Raw genomic sequence first — 24,734 nt, 5'->3', positions numbered from 1 at the left:
ATTGAGCTGACTGCCACCTGCCCTCCTCTAGTCCTAAGTAAATGTTCATACTCATTTGGGGAATATAACTCTTTTATTGTGTTTTTGAAAGAATTCATATGAAAATTTAATTAATGGAATGTAAAATGTTTCTATTTAAAATGCTATCTAAGCATAATAAGAATTGAGAATTTGATATATACTTTGTTTTTAATAAAGAGGTGATCCCGGCAGCAGCGAAGGCCCTCCCATCCCACAGTCCCACCTCACATTACATTGACTTCACTGCCTACTTCCCAGGGTCTCTCAGCAGATGGTATGAAGATAGTGCGAAAATGTAGGTCACTTGATTTTGAATTAAACTATTACATATTTTGTTCCTGGGCTGCTACATACACTAGTAGACAGTTAAATATCAAAAGCATAAAGTAGTACTGATTATTGTCTTACAAAGTTCTAAGGAGAGGAATTGTACCATCTTGGGAAACCTGCTAAGGTCTGTACACGATGCCATTTTTTATTAATTTGATAATAATTTATAGGTTGGCTTTCTAAAAACTTGGACAAATAGTAGAATGTATAAAATTTGGTATAATGTAGCCAATGAGTAGGTTGTAACATCCTGAAACAACTAAGAATGATCTGCCATGCGCTTATATCACACAGTTTAGTATTGACCTGCTGGTATTCCTGAAGGCTCACACAATGTGCTGAAATAATGTCTTAAACGAAATCTAATTGTGATGAGGCAGAAGGCATAATAACAATGTGATCAGGCAATGACCACTTTAGAAATTTGATGGATGGCATTACCACAATGCTCACTACAGTCTTGTATATGCAGCAAGTGCTCAATAAATTGATCCATTGATGCACATCAGTGAAATGTAGACAATCAATCTTAGTCTTGATATACATGAGTTTGACATGAAGTAAAGTACTGCATGACATTCAATCTTGCTTTCACTTGCGTCTGTCAATAAAATGATCCTTATCAAGAAGTATTTGAAAGATGTTTCACAATACCATGGACACAATAGGCAAAGTGTGCACTACAGTATTTGAAAATTTCATAAGTGAAACTTTATTAGCATCCACGAATGTATTCATTTTTTAAACTGATTGATTAAGAGACTTTTCAAAGTCCTGCGATTGTAAAGTAAAACATTCATATCCTATTCATTCCCACAATTAATCCTCTATGTGACCAGCTCAGAAAACATCAGTTAGTTCTTACTTTCTTATAGAAGACAGGCTGGGATTCTGTCCTTCCTGAGATGGCCATGCTACTGGGGTGGCAGGGACATTGTTGGCATTCAGCCAGTCTGATGTGGCTTCGGTGGCAAAGAGCTGCATTTAAAATGAGAAATCAGTTACTGTATCATGGGTAAGGTTTTTGTAGATGAAGGAAGCCTACGAGGAAATAAGTATCATTTAAAACATAAGAAATTGATAAGCATGAGAAGTAATAGGGTGTCATTGGTAGAGACTGGGACTCAAAATCTAGAGGCATGGACACTTTAAATACTTTTAAAATATTTGCACTAAAAAAATATTTAAGAACCTCAACTGTAACTGTTTTATAGAAGAGAAAAATACAGAATTATTCATGGCTTAGAACTTATTTTTATCGGGTCAACAAAGCCCCATGGTCACAGACCCACCCTGAGCCATGAGAATAATTTTGCTTTACTGAACCAGGCTTTGTGTGCAGGTATTCACTGCAAAGAGGTTTTGCCTGTAACTATAACAGCTGGAAACTATGACCTCAGATGGAAACAGGAAAAAAAAAAAAGAAAACGATGTGAAAATACATTGGAACTTTGTCCCAATTAGGCTTCAGCTAAACTTGCTAAGACTTTAGCTGACAACTGCTATTGAGTTTGTGGTAATTTTGTTAAAACTAGTCTTTCTAATCTTTTCATTCTATTGACGTTTCAAAACTACCAAATGAGTTAAAACTTTCAGATTGAAATGAAATATTTTAAGTGATTTATTTCCCTGTTGCTACAGTGTTTGGTTTTGTGGGCAGATTTCAATGCTAACAAAAAATACTTGAAAAGAATAATAATATAGCATACCTTGAAGCCTTCATTGTGTAACTGCTCAGCCACACCGAGGAATCTTGGACGGAATGATTGCTGAAATGGAATTTAACAAGATTCACTCTCTAGATGTACATGCTCTTTATTTTTATTTATTTATTTTTTGTACATGCTCTTTATTTAGACATATTCAATATGGCAGTCCCTCACACTGTCAGAAAAGACAAAGCCACATGTTGCTGGGTACTTTACATTAAAGATGACAGATATTTTTCCTTTTTATTCCCTTATACTGAGTGTAAGTTCTTTATTTATTTTACAACAGATGAAATTTCAGCCACAGCGATTTGTTCTCTGCTATCACAATGTCTTCCTATTGAATCTACTTATTCTCTGACTGTAGGTTTAGCACTCCCCCAGTTCTACACGGATCCCTTCCCAGGTACAGGGGAATGTAAAAGACACCTGGGTTAGAATATGAACACCAAGTTTTCCTTTTGAGCTGTTCTGCCTGTCCAACCTGCTCTAATTGCTGAGTTCTAATTTCATACTGCCTTCAGAAACTCAGCCACTGTCCTGGTAGCTCAGGTACAGGTCCTGGCAATAACTAATCATTTGGAACTCAATTTTGCATTTACTCTGAGGCAATAAAAGTTTATGATTAAAGAATGAGCTCTATATCACAAAAAAAAAAAAAAAAATTGAGCTCTGGAGCCTCTAAGCTGCATCTCATATTCTGGCTTTACCATTTACAAGTAGCATGTGCTTAGAAAAGTTAATATCTTCGAGCATTCATTTCTAAAGCAGTGATTACAATAATATTTCTACTTCTTGTAGCACCACAACTTACCAACAAAATAAGTCCCAAGGTTGCAATTCTGTTAATATTTCAACAAGACTGACACAGGTTGAAAATCATAATCTAGAGATTGTATATCCTTTATATTTTTTCATAATATTTTTTAATTCTCTAATCATTCACCTCTTACTTTTCTCAAAAGAACAGACCTAAAAACATAACAATTATTTCAAAGGTACCACAAGTGGTATATTTGTTGCTCCATTTAAGATTTTATAAGTGCCCCAAATGTGGGATGATTGGACAAAATGGGCTAAGCTGCATGACCTTGAGCAGCTTCACTTCTCAATCTCTTAAACGAAAATAGCAACAGTACCTTATCATAGGATCAATGTGATTATCAATTATAAACAGTACATAAACACTAATACTACAACTTAGCACAGTGACTGTCCCAATAATAGTTCTCAATAAATATTTTTCATTATTATTATTATTATTATTATTATTATTGAAATCGTTCTATTTATATTAGACTTCTTCATCTACCTCCTAGTTTCCAAACCTGGGATCCTAAAGCAGCTGCTACACTAGTATGATAGTTACACTATTACCCAAACCAGCTTTCTCACCACATATAAGTATTTCACTTCCACACAGATTTCCCTAATGTTCCACCTCACTGTTCAAATATTTCCAAGTAGTCCCATTGCTATGCTCTTCCCAGGACCCCAGCTAGATCTGTCTAGCTTCCAGGTCCTACCTTCCTTGGACTTCTGCCCATTGTCATCAGGGGATCCCCACTTCTGAATATATCACCTGTGTCCAAAAGCTAATCTTTGCAAGACAGTAGTCAGGATGAAAGAAAACAAAGCTAAGTGACCTCTCTAAAGACCAGTCCTTGACCTTGGACTCATTAACATGGATATCTGAACAACTGAGCAACAGTATTTAAAATCACATATATTTAAAAGCATATCCATTCTTCCAAAATGGGACCATTTTGTTTCCCTTGAAAAAGGTTTTAAACAGATGATGTAATTTGGTTACTTAAGTAAATGTCTTAAAATGTACTTAGAGGGGCTGGTGAGATAGCTCAGTTGGTAGAGTGCTTACTGTGCAAGCACAAGTCTATGGGTTCAATCCCTGACACCACAAAAAAAAAGAAAAATAATACTTATTTAGAAATCATATTATAAATGGTTGAAAAAAATCATGGATACAATCTTATTTCGGAGACAGAAGCTAGGAATTGTGATAAAACCTATCAAGATCCTTGTATAATTTTGATAATGTTCAGTCTATAAATATTAAAATGTTCATATTTCCCTGCAGAGGTTCTCTGAGATCAGATTTACATCCTAGGGAAAGACCCCAAAGACTATGTTCAAATACAAAATTGTTTCAGATTCTGACCCTTCTCAGTCCCAGAACTGCAGTTTTATGAAAGAAAACTGTTGGCAAATAGAAAAGATAAATGCAACAGGACGGATCTCAGCTAAGGCAGGTTCAGGGGTTATTCATGACAGTCTTCTAGAACTTGAATGGAAACCATGCCCAGGACCATAGATTTCCATGTCCACTCAGGACCAAGCAGGAATAAATGAGCTTAGATACAGAATCTCATGACTAGACACTTAAAAAAATAGAATAAAAATAGATAAGTAAAAATTAGAGAGTAACTCTTTGTGACATTGGAACTATTTAATAAGGTATATGACAGTCTCATAAAAAATGTCAGGCAGAACAGAACAATCATATGCTCAAGTTTGATCCTTCTGGTAAAGGAAGGAGCTGAACTAGATGGCATATTAAGTTTTCTTCACAGTCTGAAGTATTCAAAATAAACCTCTGAATTTTGTTAAACCCCTAATATGGAACATTATATTGTGATCTTCTACTAAACACAGAACAGATGGAAGTATGCACCAAATCAGATTGTCAGATAAAACATAAAAATGTTCAGCAAACTTACTGACTTGTTGACTACATGATACATTAATTGTGAACTTAACTATTAATCTCCTAGACTTCCTTAGTGAAAAGTCACTGAAAATCTGGTGAGAATAATAGTAAATGATGACTTTATTTATTTATTTATTTGCACTACGAGGAATTAACTCAGGGATAATCTACCACTGAACTCCATCCCCAGTCCATTTTTACTTGTTTTTAATCTTGAGACAGGGCCTCACTAAATTGCTGAGGCCAGCCTTAAACTTTCCATCCTACTTCCTCATCTTTTGGAGTTACTCAGATTATAGGTATGTGCCATTATGCCCTGAAAGTGATAACTTTTAATTAGGTTTCTAAAATGCTATTTCACCAATAAAGTGGTTCTCAAAGCACACTTTGGGAACAGCAGCAAGCATTACCTAGAACTTATTAAAATATGAAAATTTAGGCTCCACCCAGATTTATTGAATCAGGAACTTGAGGAGTATACCCCAACAATCTGTAGTTTCACAAACCCTCCAGGCAAGTCTGATACACGTTAATGTTTAGAAATGGGGGGGAAAAGGAGGCTGGGTGGATGAGCCTTCATTCATTTTGCAATTTAAGGTCAAGATGCATTAACCTTGGGCAATGTCACAATGAAAAATGTTGAGGGAGGAGTACTAGAATGCAATTTTTTTCTTTGCCATTTTAAAGTAAAATAAGTCAGCAAGTCCTCTAAGATCTGCAGACACAAGGCAAAACCTCATTATGGAGCTGTTTCAGTGCTGTCCCCCAAGTGGAAAAGATAAATATCCAACATGACAGTATTGGCAGTTCCCAGCCAGGGAACCACTCTGCCTTCTGGTCTGGGGTGTTGGCTTCCATAGACACATTATAAACTTCTATCAAACATGTATTGAACACTTGTGACACATAAAACAGCCTCTCTACAAAAAGAAATTACAGCTGTCAGCTTGCATCTGAGTAGCCTCAGATTTAAAAGCTGATTGAAAATACCTGTGTAAGAAACCATTTGTTACTAAAGGTGAAAAGTACAAGCTGATTTATTTTCTTGGAAATGTTTATAAGGAGGAATCCCTTTAAAAGTGAAATACATACATATTTCCTCCAATGATCATATTTCCATTAACCCACCTGCTAGCTGGAGAAAAGAAAGCCAAGTTCATACTAAGTAATGCCTGTAGATTCTACAGGGACATCGGGACTGACAACTCTATGGTTGTTCCTAATGATGCTGTATTGAAGATAAAAGGTTATTCATGTCACTTAGAGTTGTCTTTTCAAATAAAATGCTTGCTTTGTGTTTCTGAGCAATGCTGAAGCGCAGATGTCAGGTTGGTGCTTGCCATTTCACAAGCATCAGTGAATAGCCCAATCAGAGGGGGAAAAGCGAGTGCTCTTGATCTACTCCAGAGTGAATCATTTATTGTTAAAGGGTGTTCCAGAAAACCTCAAAACAAGGCAGATTGCCTACTCATAGCAACTAAAAATAAATTCTGATGGGATGAACAGTGGCTGGAGCTACTGCAGGAAAATCAAGCATGATTTTGTTGCCACATAAACCTACATTAAACCTTTCTTAAATTCGAAATGCCTTGGAATACGGGAAGTCCCTTGGTAGAGAGACACAGAGTTTGAAACACAGTGAAGTTGATGAGGATCCCTTGTCAATATGTGAATCCTGACTTTTTCTACTAAATCCTAGTTATGTAAGATGGATATGATGATTCTACAGCTATTTCATACTTCCCAGGTAATTTGGCCCATGGGATTTAGCTTTGGAAGGACAGAAACAAAGAGTTTGTAAAGTAGTAGGGTAGAAAAGAGATGAGAATTAAAATTTAGGAGGGTTGCCACAGAATACACACACACACACACACACACACACACACACACACATACCCCACAAGCACACCCAATATACTTATTAAATATTGAGAAGCAGTTGAAACCTGCTAGTAATAAAAGTCTATTTAAAACGTGTATGGAGCTTGAACATTAAGAAAAAATATTTCCTGACTCAGAGACACTTTTTCTTCTACCTCATATTTATCTGTTCCTCCAATTATCTCTTGAAACCTGCTGTAAAATTAATAAGTCAACGTATCTTCACTAAATCCTTCTACTCATACGGGGAATTTGTCAGAGTGGAGAGAAGAAGACAAAGGAAGCCTTTATTTCGAATGGGATAAATACTGACCGTCTTCCCCATTAATACATTAAGGAGTAAATTAGCAAATTAACTGCAACAAAGTTGGGTACCAATGTACTTCTGTGAGTGAAGTTCACAGAGCTTCATACTAAATAAATGATTCCCTTAAGAAATCAAAATGTAATAATGGACTTGTTCTCTCAGAACTTTATTACCTAATTCATCTTCAACCAGATACTTTCCAATGTATTTACTAGACCCAAGCCCCATTAATAAATTAGTAGTATTTTATGCCCTTTTGAGTTTTAAATATTTCATTTCAGTTTTGACTTTATATGTTTGAAAAAGTTTATATGGATTCTTTAACCAAGTAAGACCATGCTCAATAAAATGTTTTCTAAAAGGTACAGTGTATCCTGAATTATGAAACTTGGATTACTTTATCTGTAGCTGCTATGAAGGTTGGATAAAAAGATGAGATTAGATTTAGTCCCTTTCTAGCTATGATGAGGTCTGGTGAGTTTTATGGCTATTAATTCTCTAGTTGGAATATTCTGTCCTGTTTTTCAGTTTAAGTTATAACTTTAAAAAATCATTATGAATGAAAATCCTCCATCTAGTAATGAAGAGACTATACATTAAGTGTTGAGGACAGCAAGTTTTCCCTGCCTTCCATATAAAATACGTTTTAAAATGATTCTTGTCTACTTCTAGAGATTTACAGTCCTGCCAATTTTTCCACAGTTTTAAATATTTCATTAAGTATAATTTTATCAAATATTTCCTTTAAATTTGTTTTTGACTTAATACTCAAGAACATATTTTTAAATCCCAAATATTTTGTATTTATACAAAGACAGAAAGTCCTTTACCACATTCATGTAACTGCTAGAACATTGATACCCTTTAAAATTAATATCCTTTAAAAAGAATGCATTGAAAGATAGAATTCCAATGGACAGAATCATATTGCTTTAAGAAAACATTTTTTCTCTTAAAAAAAAAAAAAACTCTCTTTTTTCCTACAAAGCAGAATTCTGTTCACTGATGCCAAAATCACACAAATACTTCATAGGGATTAAATTAATTTTGGCTTCACATTTCCCTGCAGCACTGGAACCAAACAAGGCACAATTTTATACATCACTGCCTTCTTAAACTGGTATTTTAAAATGTTAGCACTATTATGATTAGTCTGAAGATCAGGGCTAAGGGCATGGTCTCCTCTGAATGCCCCCAGGTCTCACATTAAACTTTAAGCCATAACTGGAAGTTGGGCAAATATTCTCATACTTGAGACTTAATAATACTTAATATGCATTTATAACGTGATGAGTCGCTCAGATGATGTGATTTGTCTCTGAACTGCCATTAAGGTTCACAATTGTGAGTCATCTTGTTAGCCTCTGCTCTAACTATCCACCATCGCCCTTCTGCCACCTTTATGAAGCAAAATCTCAAGTTACTCTTTGCAGAAACTTCTCCAAAACCACTACTTGTCCAGTCTCCAGAGTCTAATCTGCTAATATTAAGACACCCTAATGAGATGGCATTTATAATAATCACCTACTGACTTAAGAATACCTGTTACTGTTCTAATTATATTTTTATTGATTTTTTTTATGTAACCACACAGGGTTTATGCTTATTAAAAGCATAGCAGGAGTGTTATATAAGGCCATTCATCGTTTTTATAGGACCCAAGAATTACTAATCTCAAATAAAAGTGAATGACCAGTTGAGAACCATCTAGTATTTTTTTTTTTCAGGAAATTTATAAACAATGTCTTGTACACTTTTCCAAAAAACATTCTGAGGGATAACAGACATTTTCTGTGTACCATTTTATACTAAGATTTACATTTGACTTGCAATAATAAACCAGCAATGCCCTTTTCACTTATAAATTTTTCTTCCTGCTTTGACCTAGAAAGTTTACCAAATAACTAACATTTTAAGAACTTCACAATCGACTATAGAGTATTTCTTAAGTCACAGACCTGCAAGAATGTTCAACCTGGAAAGTTAGACTGAGAACATTTCTCAAATAATTTCCATTTCTTCAAATCTGAATCTTTGGCATTTAGTAGAGATTGAAATATGAAGGACTGGAAATACGAAGGACTAAATAGAAGAAAGGAAGGGATGAAGGAGGAAAGGAAGAAGATGAAGGGAGAAAGAGAAGTCAAGAAAGGACAAATGTAACCAGGTGTGGTGGCACCTGTAATCCCCAGTGTGGCACCTGTAATCCCCAGTGACTCCGGAGGCTGAGGCAGGAAGATCTAGAGTTCAAAGCCAGCCTCAACGAAAATGAGGCACTAAACAACTCAGTGAAACCCCATCTCTAAATAAAATACAAACAGGGCTGGGGATGTGGCTCAATGGTCAAGTGCCCCTGAGTTAAATCCCCAGTAACCACCCCCCCCCCAAAAAAAAAGGAAGAAAGAAAAAAAGAAAAAAGGGCAGACGTGACTTCAATTTGAGAAATGTTGGGTTTGAAACATCCAAATGAGGTATACAGCAGATTGTTGGAAACATGGGATGGTTGAGGAGAAAGATTTAAAGGTCATATTTATAACTAGAGAGTAGATAACCCCAGACACAAATGAGATGGAAGGGAGCTGGTAAAGAGAAGATAGGAGAGAGGGGGAAATGGTGTGCAACTTTATTGAAAGCTTATGTTGAGGGGCTAAGAAGGCAGAGCTATGAGAAAAATACACAAAAAATGCCTCACCAAGGAGTGAGAGAGATTGTGGTTTTTTTTAAGGCACACTGAGTCCCTTTTAGAACAAATACTCCTTCACTACAGACATTTCCTTTCTTTTTATCTTATTATTTTATTTTTGAATTGGCTGCTGTAACAGGAGAAGGCAAAAATCAGGGAACAAATAGAAAATGTCCATTTTTTCTAGAAGTTGGTATTTTCTTTAGTGGAATGTGAAACAAGTGTCCCGCCTTCTATACCACAATTGACCCAGACACTCTGTACCACCCTAGGAATGTGCACAGCCCCACACCCTTACCTGGATTCCAATCAGGATGCCTTTCTGAGGTATCTTAAACCCTGTGGAAAGCATTGCCTTCAGGAAGGCTGTGTGAATACCTTCACCAAAGCAAGCCACCTGTTTAGGAGTAAAGGAAAAAATAAAACAGGAAGCAGTCAACTGCACTTACCAAAACAAAGCAAAACAAACAAACAAAAAATACAAATGGAAAGCAATTTACTCATAGACTTCTTTCCTAGATTTTATCGATGTTGCCCAAAGACCAGGCAATCTGAATCCAGGGATTAAAATGCTGGCCAAGGCAGATGTATCTTATGTTTTTAATTAAGCATAATGAATGAATAAGCAATTCTTTCTCTATTCAACAACACTCAGTGGAGCAACATACTGGATTCTACTGTGAGTTATTTGGATACAAATCATAGCTTCTGGTCTATAATGTGGTGAGTTTCCAAATGTTAATATGACTTAATGTTTAAATAACAGTATATGTCACGTATACTACGCAGCAGTGCATGAATTCACAGGTCAGTAGTAGAAACGACTAACTGCTGATCAATTGGTTAGGAGTCATTTCACACAGCTTATGGAAAAGCGTTCTGGGAAATTCAACAGCATCAAGAAAATCTCAGAGGAGTTTGTTCTTTTTTTGTCATTTTCATAAAATGAACCAAAATATCCTGCAACTCATCCTGAATACCACAGCCATATGTTTAAAAAAACAAGAAAGATTCCAAACTAATACACATTAGGATGTACAGAGGTTTCATGGAGGGTAACTGTGCTACAATCTAGCTACAAGTCAAATAGCCGCCATAACTAGAGGACAAGTGGTATATTTCAACATGATGGGAGTCATTTCTGCCATGCACATCATCATTTGGCTCAGGTACAGAACCACCATTACAGTAAATAACACCGATGTCTAAATTCATTCTTTAAGCAAATGACTCCCTTACTGGGCAAGGAGAGTGCTCATGACTATAACCTTCACTGACCACAAGTGCATGCTGCTTTTCACTCCACAGTGAATATTTTAATCAGTCACGTACTGACCCCAAAAATCTTAAATAACATCACCCTAAGTTAACAGATCAAAAATTTTATTGAAGTGAATTGTGGAATCCAATCATGAATTGCAGACACAACGACACAGACGTGGTTTCAGCAATTTTCTGTGAAACCATAAAGCAGTAAATACTCCAGTAAAAATTAAGACTTGCATCTCCATTTTACCACCAGGAAAATAAAATGTCCTTTCATTAGTCCAGGAACTGGAATCTTACGTGATCCTGGAACAAGTCATTTAGACAAGGAAAAATTTCTCTGAAGCATAATCAAAATTTCAAAGCGAGAATTATTATTCTGATTTCAATTATAAAACAGACCTTGAAACATGACACTTGATGACACTTGGAAATAGGACGCCTTCTAATAACAGAGGAATTTTCTCTTTTCATAAAAAAAAAAAAAAAAAGGCACAACCAAGAGTGGAGCTCAATTTCTCATTCCTATTTCAACAATTCCAAAAATATATGTAGGGGGGGCAGTAAGGACAAAGGCACTGAAACCAAATTTGCCACACTGGAGAAATCTGCACAAAAGAAAACAGACATCCCCCAGGCTAACCCTGGACCAACGGAAAACAGCCCTACTACTACTGACCATGGGATTGAGATGAACCTGAAGAGAGTCTCCTTAACCTGACCAAAAACAGAATGTAGTACCCTCGTCTAAAGTTAGGTTTTCTTGCCTGTTATATTAAAAGAAGTAGCAAAGGAGCCAAGAGTCTCCTAAGAGTCCATATAAAAACAGGATAGTCATTTATTCCTTACTGCCTGCCTTCTTGTCTCACTTGGCTTCTCCTCACAGATCTTGCTTGTAACCAGGCAACCATATGAAACCTCACGTATTTGTTGCAATTAAATATTCTCCTCTTTCAGGTTTCCCTTAATACCAAGAGAAACAATGATGCCTCGCAGTCTGATGTTGCCACTCCAGTGTGCACTGATGAGAATCTGAAGGTTGTATCTAGTATGTCTGTCAAGGGCTAGGTGATTCATAAAATGTCCTGACACTGACATGTAGAGAACTTTCCAGAATCTGACAGCTCGCTATAAGAAAACACATTTCACATTCTCAAAGAAACCTTCAGTTGACTCAGTCCCAACACAAGTGAAGAGGGACATCCAGTGGCCAGTCCCAATACAGTTTATAAAAAATCCCAAGAGGTGAGAATCGCTTTAAAAGTGGTCCCAGGATTTCGCATATATTCGCAGATTTCCACGCTATGTAGGTCTATGATCTCTTTAATTCTACATTTAATTCTACATCTTTAATTCAACATTCTACAAGTTGCCTGTAAAAACAGAATGATCTGACTTCATGATAAAGCAGGGGACAAAGTGCTGTTACCAAGAGAACTGAGAAACTTAAAAAAGGAAACACATGGGATACATTTACTTAGATGTCTAGAGAAATATTTGAAACTTTGTAATGTGGAAGTGAATTAAGACCACATATATTATTTTCCCACGTTCAAATATAAGTGAGAATTTAGACAGTTACAAAAGAAATGATTTTTCCTTAATTCAAAATTCTTCAGCACTTTGAGACTCTCTGAAAGTTTCAAAGTTTGTATTTCTCTCACTACTTACTGTATTCACATCAGAAAACCATAGATTTCAAAGTGGATTTGATGAAAGTACTCATGGATCATTAACTAGTTACCTCTCCAGTGGAAGCCATCTCACATCTCAGAATGGGGTCAGCATCCCTCAACCGGGGCCAGGAAAACATGGGAGCCTGTCAGACATAACAAGGAGGAAAATATGTGAGGGAAAGGTACAAAAGGATAAGAAAGGCTAAACAGGTTTAGTGAATCATCTCTCACAGAATTCATTTAGGCTATGGAAGACATTAAAAAAAAATCTCTTTGGTCCAAGAATCTGACTTGAAAAATAGCTTTAAAATTCTGTTCCAAGAATTTGTTGAGCTCTTGGCCAAAAACTTGGGTTAAATAATCACAAATTATTTCTGTAAATAGGTCCCCAGTGACCAGTCCAGACCAGTGTTTCTAATCTGGCCTACACATATTCTTATTGGAGTGATTTCAAACAACGTCTGCTGGGCATTGGTTTCCCCAAACACAGAGTTCAAACACATTTTCTTTTCCTTGATAGGCTTTTGGAACATTCTTCTTCTTTTTCTGATTATTTGAACTTGTAACAAGCCACCTTGCCAGCACTGGCTGTCTGTAAGCTGACTTCTGAGACATTAAACTGTTGTTGACACCTCTTAAAAGCTTTGAAAATATTCTACTTGGAAACACTTTTTCCCAGAACTTTCATATGAAGTGGAACATAGGAGTGGTTCCTTTCCATTTATTTCCTCAGGGCAATTCATTAAGAACCAAGTTTTTGTATCTTGCACATGTCCATTTATCTGGTCTAGACTACCCCTCCACTGATTCTGTTACCCTACAAAGTTATCATGGGAATTCTAGCTTGGCCTCACTTTTCTGGGTCATCTGAACCAAATTAGTACACATTTCTGCACTCCACCTTCCCTATTCCTCCTTCTGTTGATTTCTATCAATCTTACTAGGGCTATTGACTATTTGAAAGAAGTTCAAGATTCATATACAATGATAACTAGGAAAAAAGAAAACTGGAAGATACAAGTAAACTGGAAGATACAATGCATTTTTTAAAATGTTTATCCATAAATATTACTTTTAGTTAGAAATTATGCATGCATATTCATATATGTGCATATCAATTTATAAGAAAAGTGTCATAAATTTCTATACCTACAAATAAATAAACAAAAATTTTAAAATTCATATGCATTATATACACTGAAATATATATTACAGCACCTACTACCTGTTTGTCTTAAACAAAAAAATGTATATATATATATAAATATATATTTATATATATAAATATATATATTTACATATACACATACACATAATTATATATATACATAAATATATATATATTGCATAAATATATATGCATAAATATATATATATTTACACATACACACATACACGTAATTTTTTAAATTGCTAAAAGCTTTACCAATTTATGTTTGTGTCATAGTCTCTAGGAATGAAATGCCACCCTTCTCACCACATGAAGAGACATTCCATCTCAATGCACTATAAAATCCAAAATATCCTAAATTGTCAACTTAAGTTTAATAAATATTCTGATTCATAGCTTCAAATTGAAGTTCCCACTATAAAAGTCAGAGGTCAGTCACTTAGCACCCATAGAAACAGGAACTTTTTGAAGACAATGGCATATAAATAATTCACACAATATAAATTAATTACATTGTGTGCTTCATCTAAGAAATTCAAATGTATTTATATATTTATATCTTTTTAGATAGATATTTATGTATCACACTGGTCCTCATGACTGTCCACCAAAGAAGTTCCAGGCCATAGTTATAAATATTCCATGCATAAACATACTGAAGTGGTTAGAGAAGTACTATGACTTTTATATTAAGGTACTATTAAAATATCATTTCAATCTCTTGCCCTCACAGCACCTCTATAAACAGCAACTTCTATCTCAGTTTTTCAAAAGGAAAAATTATGCCACTGAAGAAAATACAAAGTAAGAAAGGCGAAGTGGTAAGCACTTAACTCCTCAGGGTTACCACTTTTATAAGAGTCATGCATTCCTCAAGATTTGGCACAATTTAAAAGTGGTACAATTCAACCCTTATTCCAACAAAGTATGTCTAGGATTTCTGTTTACCAAGTAAACTGGTAAACATCATGTGTCAGCTGCATAGTTTATAATTCACTTGCTAGTTGGTTTTGACGTTATGCAGTCCTAGAGGTGCGGGGGAATTCTGCAAATGTACGACTGTTCACATAGAATTTCCTGTAGTATAACTGCATTGCATCATTGAAAGGAAGTATAAATCTCGTCTATCACTTTAGTTAGAAGGTTCTTCAAGTCACTAAGTTTTTTATTTCAAATTGTTCCTTTTATTTCATGGGAACTCATAAAATGACTACTGAATTTTTGAATACGTTACCTTAATTGCAACATAGTCAGCAGGAATTATGGGATGCTCCAGGGTTGGAAGACGCTGCTCATCAATGTTCTCTCCAATCATTACCTTTGTGGCCACATCAATGAAGTCGACCCCAAGGGTCTTGGAAACAAAGGGGAAAGATCGAGAAGCTCTCAGGTTGCACTCAATCACCTGAAGAAAAAGCAAAATTCAATAGGAGAGAGATGATGATGACCAATAACAGCAGTATTTATATTCTCCCTGCCACTTGGTTTCCAGCTGTTATTAACTGAAGCCCAACCCTTGTTTGGCTAAGCCTGTCCCTTTTCTCCCCACTGCTTGGAGTTGTTCTGTTACTCTTTATTGATATCTTTGGACTCTGACTTTATTTCATCTCATTTCCCCAATTCAATCCCATACACTGCTGATAAATTCAGTTTAATACAGAGCTCATATAATTCCATGCCTCTACTGAAAGGCCATTTTTACATTTCCACTGGCATCAAAGTCTAATCCATGAGAGCTTTCTATCCTCTTGCTTCAATATACCTCTCTGGTTTATCTTATACTACTTTCCAGTCCTAGTCCCACTTCAAAGTTTAATTCCCATTGAAAAGTGACCCCACTAAACTGAACCATTTACTATTTCTTAAAATATACTATTTTCTTACCTTTGTAGATGAACTTCTATCTATTTATAATATCCTCTCTATACCTTCTCTAACTTGTCAAAATCCCAACTATTCTGTAAAGTCCAGCTCACAAGTCTTCTTTGAAGTATTTTATGATCCATCCCAGACCAGGCAAATAATCTTCAGGTTCATGCACATGTGTGTACACACACACTCAAACATAATCTCTCTGTTCTTGAACTCCAAAATCATTTTATTTTGTACAATCCCCACCACCAGCAGCTACTATACTCTACCTTATACTTACTTACAAATTTATTTTCTTCACAGTCCTAAGATACAAAGTTTTAGAGAACAGAGATTGTGCCTTATACATCTTTGTAGCTATCATATAACTGCAGAGTAGGTGGTGAATAGATACTGGTTACTAATTGGTTAAATAAATAAATTAACTAGGAAAACCTGGTTAATTTAAATTTTATTTTTGTGTTTTTAAATGGTATCCAAGACGTTTTCTTCTCTGAGCAAGAAGAAAGCAGAACTTCAGTGAATACATTCATGAAAACTCTATGCATTACTTTAAGATAGGCTCTGTGTATTATACTGTGGATGGAAGAGTACACAGTGCTCTTCTTTACAGTGGATCAGAGTGCTTCACAAAGCTGTGACTGACATATCAATGTCATCAAGAGCCGTGCCTTAAAGAAGACCAGCATTGTAAGCCATGCAACATCACTCTCGACACCAGTAGCTGCAGGGGTTTCAGTGGCTCTGTGACTGGTGTTCACAGAGTTTACCAGAGAGACACACACCAAAATGATCAGGCTCTAAGCACATTGATATTTCTTACCAACACATCATTTCCTTTGACGAGAAACTGGACATTGAATGGGCCAGAGATGGCAAAAGCCTTTGCAATCTTTCGGGTAGCATCCTTCACCTAGACAAAAGACAAAGGACATAGTGCTAAAGAGCATAGCTTAGACTAAAAACCAACAAACAAAAATGTATACACCTTAAATTTATATGGCTTTAATTTCTCTTTACAGAGAAATCTACATCTACATTAACGATGATGATGACTACGACAATGATGATGAAAATGATAATGATTGATGGTGATAGGAGGCATTATTTGGCTTCTATTAACAAAATAATATGTACTATATAATCACAACAGGATAGCAGTGGAAGAGACAAATGATATCACAGGATTATCTGCCTGTCAAATGCCCTTATCTCCTACAATTATATACCCTGGTCTTACATAGAGGGTTAAATGAAATCCTTTCTGTCTACTTGCTTCACTACCAGAAACTGCAGTCTGAACTCTATATATCAATCTAATGACCTACCTGCTGAGAGGTGCAGACCCTGAAATTACATGGTACTGCAAAGAGACCAGGGAGATTTCTTTTATGTTGCTTTTCTGTTGCCCTAAACTCTACAAGGATAGATATTATGGTCAGAAGGAAATGGTGTTTGCCTGCAGGGAGGCCCTGCATGTCTGCATGTCACATATAGGAATTTCTGGACCCAACCAGAGCCAGAGGTCCCTATGCTAAGAGGGGGCACTAATTTCAAGAAGCAAGAGTTTCTTGCTCATTACCGTTACAGGAGTAGGTCAGCAACTTAATTGGCTATAAAAGGAAGTAGAGTCTGTGGCACACAGACCTCTGAGAGATTTGGAAAAAAATCTTAGTTTTTGAAGTCATTTATCCTGACATGAGAAAGTAAAGCATATTAGAAATTCAGGGACTTTTTTTTTCTTTTATGCTGCTGCTATTAAAACTCATCCTGCTACTACCACATTCTAGAACAAAGTAAAGCCTTCAGGTTACAGCCCAATGTACAACAGACCTATGTGGATTCTGATATGGCAGGATCATTGGAAAAAGTCAAGCCTGACTTAATGGACCTGAAGACCAACAGGATATCCTTGAGAGTGACATGAGCTGAGAGGCCTTAGGTGTACACCCAGCCATGCACGCTAAGTGCTGAGGCAGAGTCTACATTCTTAGGAAGCTCTTTAAAGAAGCGGTTCTCAATGATGGGTCAAGAGATATATCAGAAATTTGCTGGTTGGAGGTGAGGGTAAGGTTAAAAATGAAAACACAGTTTCCAGAAGGTTCCCAAGTGGCAGATGGCTGCACACCTGCTTTACCACTCCTAAGAAGCATCACTTCATATGCTATTAATCTGTAAATGGCTCTCAACCACTAGAGTCACCTGTGGCAGTCACTCTCTCAATGTGGTCCTCAGACCAGTAACAATGGCATCACTGGGGAACCTGGTGAAAATGCAAATTTAAGGGCTTCACCCAGAACTACAGGTTACAAACCTTGGGGTAGAGCCCAGCAATATGTATTTTATCAAGCTCCTTAGGTGGTTTGGATGCACACTATGGGCAGTGTAAGAAATTATCTTCAAAGTAGTCAGCTAAGGACAAGGAAGTCCCCCTTGTTATTAAATTTAACCTGAAGCAAGTCTTACATGTCTACCTAATTTTTTTTTAAATTAAGGGGTTTTTTCTTCATCTTTTGCTATTGCTCTTCACTTTCATTTATAAATGATGACCTTTTCAATTGCTCCTTGGCTGATGGTTTGTGTGGGCAGCATCAGAGTTGCATCTCCCGAGTGGACGCCTGCATCTTCAACGTGTTCAGAGATGGCATGGGAGATAACCTGGCCAAAAGAAGATTTTAGAAAGAACTGTCAGGCACCTACTCCCAGGAAGCTGCTCCCTCACCCACCCCTTTGATCCTAACAGATGCCTTCTCTCCTGGAGAATTGACCAGTTCCCTTGCTAAGTTTTTGATGAAAGCAGGAGAATGAGGTGCACACACACTATCTAAGGCCCCTGCTCAGTGACAGGTGCCTCCAGAGGTAGCTGAGAGTGGCTGAGAGCTGCCTTCTTCTTCCACTGATTAACATGGATATAAATAACCAGAAATCAAGAAACCTAAACCAACCCATATTGACTTTTGAGAACAGGACAAGATTGTACAGCATTGCAAAGGCACAGGGGTTATCTTTATCTTTTAGGACTAGCAAAGAAAAGAAGATAGGAGAGGTGAATATTTAGCTAGGTGAATGGCATAACTTAGGTGAACCAGAAAGCATTTTGGATCTGATCAAGACATCTACAAATTGAAGTCTGAGAGAGGAAGGATGTAAGAGGAAAATATTCTTCTCCTTTTTTAGAAATATGGAAATGAAAGCAATGCAAGAATAAATAACCAAGTTCCTCTGAGCAGTAAGTGACTGAGTTAGGATTTTGAACCCTTATCTGTCAGGTTCCAAAGTCCATGGCCTCTATCACGTCCCTGGATGTTAATAATATGTGTGTGGGGGCAAAACAACGAAGCTGAAAGTAAGGCAGAATAATTGGGTGACTGTAAAAGACTCACATAAATTATATGGATGATTTGCTTATCAGATTTATAAATGACTTAAATCAGAGTAATATGGAGTCTCCATCTTTCTGTTGTCACTTTTGAGCACTGTGACCTGGGAGAGGTGCTTCATCTACTTAGCTTTGGTTTCTAACAAGAGAATAACAATGGTTCTTGTCTCACAGAATATTTGTAAAGATAAAATAAATATGTGTACAATATCTGGCATGATACCTGACACAGAGGAAGAGCTCATTTTGTGTGTGCATGTGTGTGTGTGTGTGTGTGTGTGTGTGTGTGTGTGTGTGTTTATGATTGTGTGGAAAATGGGAGGCAATTATCCCACTGAGCTTGGGAGTAATCATAATGTACCTGAAGTTCTATGCCCATTTCTGAATATGATAGTTTAGAAATTATGTGAATAACCTGGGGCATATCCATAACAGAGAGTGCAAGGTGATACAGTGGTTTGCAGCTGAGAGAAGCTAGGGCAAGCTGCTATCTCAATATCCTGTAGCCAGATCAGACCACCAGAATAGCACTCCTTTACCAGCACAATATTTGAATAAATGCAAACATCTCTAGGACAGCCTCACATTCTCTGCTTTCATATTCCTCTTGTTTCCATCTGAACTTTCAAATATTTAACATGTTGAAAGAGAAGAGACTAAATTTATGCTCTGGAACTTAGGGAGTCAGGGATGAGAGTTCTAGCAAAAATAAATAGATAAATAAGTAAATACCTCCACAATATACTCTTGCAATATTTTGCATATTTTGTGTTATATCACCAAAGAGTTTAAAAGAAATTCAATGATCACCTTTTGAAGATGTTGTAAAAAAAAAAATCTGTCCTTGGGGAAGGGAGGCTGGAATAAATTATCTCTAAGAGTGCTTCCAATCAAGATTCCATGCTTCTATGGTAAATAGGCACTAGATGTTTAAAAAGAAAAATAAGAAGACTATTCTGAACTGCTATCTGGACCAAAAGAGAGAGAAAAAAAAAAACATTTAACATCTTCTGTAGTGTTTTGAAATATTTGCAAAACAGAAGATGAAGACCAACTTTTTCTTTTTCCTTGATAACATGGGCCTCTAAAACATAGCTTCCTGTATTTAAAGATAAATCACAAATGCCTTATTAATACAACTGGCAAGCTTAAGTGAAACATTCTTCATGTTTTCATTTCTCCCTGAAGCTGCAGGCATGCATTACTGTGTTAGTGATACCAGATGTGATATAGTAAATTAATTTTATATTATTATCCAATCCACCTTTCTCTGTTTTGTTTTGCCTTTATTAATTCAATAAAAATGGGGAGGGTGGGAAACTAAGACAGAAGAAAACCAGGGGTTCAATTAGAAACTTCAGAAAGAAAAGTATTGGACGTTTTTTATAATATTCATTGAAACATAAAAGGAAAACTGCAGACAAAAGAAAATGAGAGAGAAAATCTATTCAAAAAGAATGATGAGAAGAGGATGATAATTAATTTTGAGTATCATCAAAGAAAAATTCTAACAGTATGAAACAGGAAATACGATACCCATGACACATCAACTTGTTGTCAGTTAATTTAGGTTTTTTTTTTTTTTTTTTTGACTGAACAACTTCTCCACTGTTGTCAGACCTGTTTTGTAGAAATTGTGAATTCTTACCTGTGAATGTTTCAAGATTGCTAAGGAAAAGAAGAATTGATGGAAAGGCAAGGAAAGAGGAGATGGGGATAAAGCACTTACCCTTCCATCTTTGCCAACAGCATCCATTTCTACTTCCCGGGCCCCCTCAACAAATTTTGTCAGCACTACTGGGTGCTCCTATCAACACAGAACACACAGAAGAGCTTAGCTGAAATTATGTGCATCACATCAAGTAAATTGTGTACTTTGAGTAAATATCAGAGCAAGCCTTGCAGAAAACATAAGACAACAAACTCCACATAAACTTGTTAGCTGGTCTGTCTTATAAGAACAAAGTCAGGGCTAGGGAGATAGCTCAGTCAGTAGAGTGCTTGCCTTGCATGCACAAGGCCCTGGGTTCAATCCCCAGCACTGCAAAAAAAGAACAAAGTCATCCTCTGCTTACAATGAGACCAAGGGTCTTTCTGCAAGTGGAATATGAGTTCTGAAATCTCGAACACTGAATTCTAGGCCAGTTAGAGGAAGCTAAGAAGGATAGAAGGTGTGGCTTCCTTCTCTGTTATCAGAATCATGAAAATGTTTCTACTTTATCTATAATTATATATAACTATTGTTTCCAGTTCTTTTAATCTTCCTACCCTCATTTTTTTCAAGCACTACAACTTTCTAAGTAAGTTCCTTACATGAGAATTGTGAATGAACTAAGAAGGAGAGTAGCATTTAATTTGGGGTTTTATTGGACCAAAGAAGAAATCCTTTGCCTGATGTTGATATACATTATCCCACTTTCACCATTGCCAAAAGTAAAATCAAACATTTTCTTCACTAATTTTAGCACATGCTTCCTTTCCTGGCTGTTTCAGATTGCCATTCATTTCCTCCCACACTCATTTCCTCCCACACTCATTCCTCCAGGACAGTATTGACCGCCATTTGCTTTTTCCAGACTAAATGAAGACATTGTCTGATGATCTCCCAAGTTCAGATGCCTCCCGCTTCCTCAGTAGGACTCCTAAGGCTCAGGAAATAACACCAAAAACTAATAAATGAAATGGCATCAAATTAAAAAGCTTCTGCCTATCAAAGGAAACACGAACATGAAGGAAAAGCCTACAGAAAGGGAGAAAATCTTCACCAGCTTCTCTATGTCCCAATCTCCAGCAACGTGGACCACATGGTTGCTTTCTTACCAGGCTCTGAATCTACCTGTCTCCAAGTCTCCCTTCCCCTTGTGTCCTCTACCTTTTCTCCTCAGCTTCATCTTTCAAATCTGAACTCATTCTCCAAGACCTGCCTTAGATGTTCCCTCCCCTCTCCAATCTGTTCTGAGCATCCTGTTTTCCTCTTGAATCCAAACACTTCTGGCCACCATCATGGAACACATCATCTTGTGTATGTGCTCGATTTAACATATCCTGTCTCCTTACACACTTAAAACAGAGATTAATTAGATTAGAGATTAGAGATTAATTAGAGATTAATCAGAGATTAGATTAGATTAGAGATTAATTTTGTGAAGAAGACATAATAAAAATCTTTCATACCATAAATAAGATACTTCCTTCTTAAAATTTATTATTCAATGAGGTAAATTTTAATACTTTCTTCTCTTCAGAAGACTATTGGACAGGCAAGTGTTTATTAGCAAAGAGAAAGGTTTTTGTTTTTCGTTTTTGGTTTTTTTTTTTTTTTTTTTTCCCATGCCTTCCCTCTTTTTAAAACACTGGATGTTCCCTATAGAGGACCTAACTGAACTTTGTTGAGACCAATGAGGAGTTTTGTTGGTTTTCTTTTTTTCTTCTATATCATGATGATAATAGCATAACTTCAAAATGAGAGAGATGGTTTATCAGCTGTCTTGTCAGTCAGATACTCTAACTAAACCTGAGCTAGAGATCAATATTTAAGTGATTTATTGAAGGAGTTAGAAAGCAATGTAGAAAAGCAGGAAAAGCTATCATGTTTGTGATCTCAGTGAACATGGGACTCAACCCTACTCCACAGGGTGCTCTGCAGCATGAATTACACCACAGGATTAAATCCCCTCCTGAAGTAAAGTCAGTCATTGTTTAGAGTTTTGAAAGTAGGCATGAGATGAGGCATCTTGCTTCTTGATTGATGAGGCTCCTGTTTGAGAACAGTTTTCCAGAGAAGAGTGGAGCTGGGAAATGTTGTCAGCTGTCACAGCAATTGGGGGACAAGAACTCCCCCAGGTAAAATGGGAGCAGGCAATGACATTCACCACCTGGCCAACTGAATAGACTTATGAAAGATCCCCATGTTGAGAAATAAAAACTCCTAATAAATTTTAACCTAACAATACAATTGTTGGTCTTTTAAAAATACTTTCTTCCTTTGGTATTTGGAAACCGCATTATCATGTTTCTTTCTCAGGGTCTGTCAGTGTTCTTGATTTTCCACTCAGCCCTAAAATTCCAGCATTCCTCTGGTGTCTGTCTTAACTGTTCCCTTTTCTATACTCTCTTCTTTAGTAATTGCTTCCATTCCCAAAGCTTCAATTGAAATGATAAGTTATTTATTTCAAAATCTATATTCATATCTCCATCTCTAGCCATGATCTTGGTCATCAATTCTAAATCTATATAACCCTCTGCCTTTAAATCATCTCCACTTGGATTCCTCACAGGCAACTCTCATTCAAAAGGTCAAAAATTAAATACATGATTTCCTCCTCTAAAACTTTTTCATTCTCCAGTGTCCCCATCTCAATAAGTGACACTACCACCCATCAATTGTCCAAGACAGAAATTCAGGTCATTCTTTATCCTCAACCTCCATCCACTCACTAATTTCCTTAAATGCACATCCTCAATATTTCTTTCTCTACCTTTATTGCCATTTCTCTGACTAAGTCATTGTCATGTCTACCCTGAGCTACAGCAACAGCCCACTAAACCCTTTCCATGAATTCAGTCTTGCTCCATAATTCACTTTCTCTGCACTACAGCAGACTAATCAATATAATCAGCACATATTTGGTGTCCTGGCCATGTAATGAATGCTTTATCAGTTTCTAGAAATTCTATGCTCTTATTCATCTTCAGATCTTTACACATGCTGTGTCTTTCTTCTTAGTCACACGCACAATATAAGACTTGCACCCAATTAACTCTCAAGCAATGATCAGACATAATTTTAAAATTCCTTCCTCAGGATCTGGACAGCAAGACTTTTACACTCTCCTTATGAATCCTTTTTTTTTTTTTTTTATCTATTACAATGCTCACTGATTTTCATATTTAATTGTAATTATTTGAAGTTTTATGTTTCTAGCAAAGAGAGCAGAGACCATATTTTTCAATGAGTATATCCCCTGATAATGGGAACAGTGTCAATAAATAGCTTCTACTATATATGAATGAATATATAAATAGAAGAGTGATTTATAAATGCTGGTTTTATTCTATACATATTGAATTCAGTAATTCAGATTCTGCTGTAGTTTGATGGGGACACTTGAATCAGAAACTATTCAATCAGGATATCTGTATTATACAACTTTGGTCCTGTGGATTTTATCAATAAAACTGAAAAAAATATTTTTAAATAGTCTACTAAGTAGAAGTCCTATGAGAGTCAAGGTTTCGAGCAGAAAAGAGGGGAACTCTTCTCATCGCTTACATTGAACTAGATGGATATAGTTACTGGTCTCTCAAAAGGGGAGCAGTGCAGGATCTCTGGCAGGGATTAACATAGAGGAGACATTTTATGTCTCACTCCAGACAGCATTGACAAAAAGTGTGCATTAAAGAGATTCCCTTCTCAGTTATCTGACTTTCACACCAATGTGAATTCTAAACCACATGGCTCCTTTTTATACTCTTAGCCTCTTCTCATTCTTCATCCTTACCTACTGTCTTCATGACCTGAACATCCCTGGGGAGCAACTATCACAGAGAAGAGGACTCTGGCTTCCTGTGTGCAGGAACAATCATTGTCCTTTATTCCTCTTTGAAATGACTCTGATTTTACTCTTCAGCTCCTTCCGAATTCCACTTGCCTAACATGAAACTCTTCTGAGTTGTTCTTTTTTTATTATTATTATTTTAAACCCAAGTAG

General features: G+C 36.4%; 1 protein-coding gene and 1 long non-coding RNA gene across 2 annotated transcripts in view; one reads left to right on the top strand and one right to left on the bottom strand.

Annotated features, from left to right (window-relative positions):
• The window catches only part of CPS1 (carbamoyl-phosphate synthase 1), a 116,902-nt gene that overhangs the window by 2,049 nt on the left and 90,119 nt on the right, over positions 1–24,734 (bottom strand). Inside the window, exons 29-36 of the mRNA XM_079135546.1 lie at positions 20,753–20,830; positions 18,195–18,302; positions 16,468–16,557; positions 15,007–15,177; positions 12,670–12,744; positions 9,958–10,056; positions 2,061–2,120; positions 1,217–1,329 (exon numbers count right to left, since the gene is read on the bottom strand). Of these exons, the coding sequence (XP_078991672.1) occupies positions 1,217–1,329; positions 2,061–2,120; positions 9,958–10,056; positions 12,670–12,744; positions 15,007–15,177; positions 16,468–16,557; positions 18,195–18,302; positions 20,753–20,830 (794 nt within the window). The remainder of the gene's footprint in view (positions 1–1,216; positions 1,330–2,060; positions 2,121–9,957; positions 10,057–12,669; positions 12,745–15,006; positions 15,178–16,467; positions 16,558–18,194; positions 18,303–20,752; positions 20,831–24,734) is intronic.
• LOC306658495 lies at positions 20,862–22,493 on the top strand. The gene is made up of 2 exons (XR_013763065.1): positions 20,862–20,968; positions 21,063–22,493. It is a non-coding gene; the product is annotated as an uncharacterized lncRNA (long non-coding RNA).

This window comes from Sciurus vulgaris (genome assembly GCF_902686455.1).
Source record: "Sciurus vulgaris genome assembly, chromosome: 3".
NCBI lineage: Eukaryota > Metazoa > Chordata > Mammalia > Rodentia > Sciuridae > Sciurus > Sciurus vulgaris.
The sequence above is the reverse complement of the archived record's forward strand: the minus strand, read 5'-3'. Positions and strand labels throughout refer to the sequence as shown.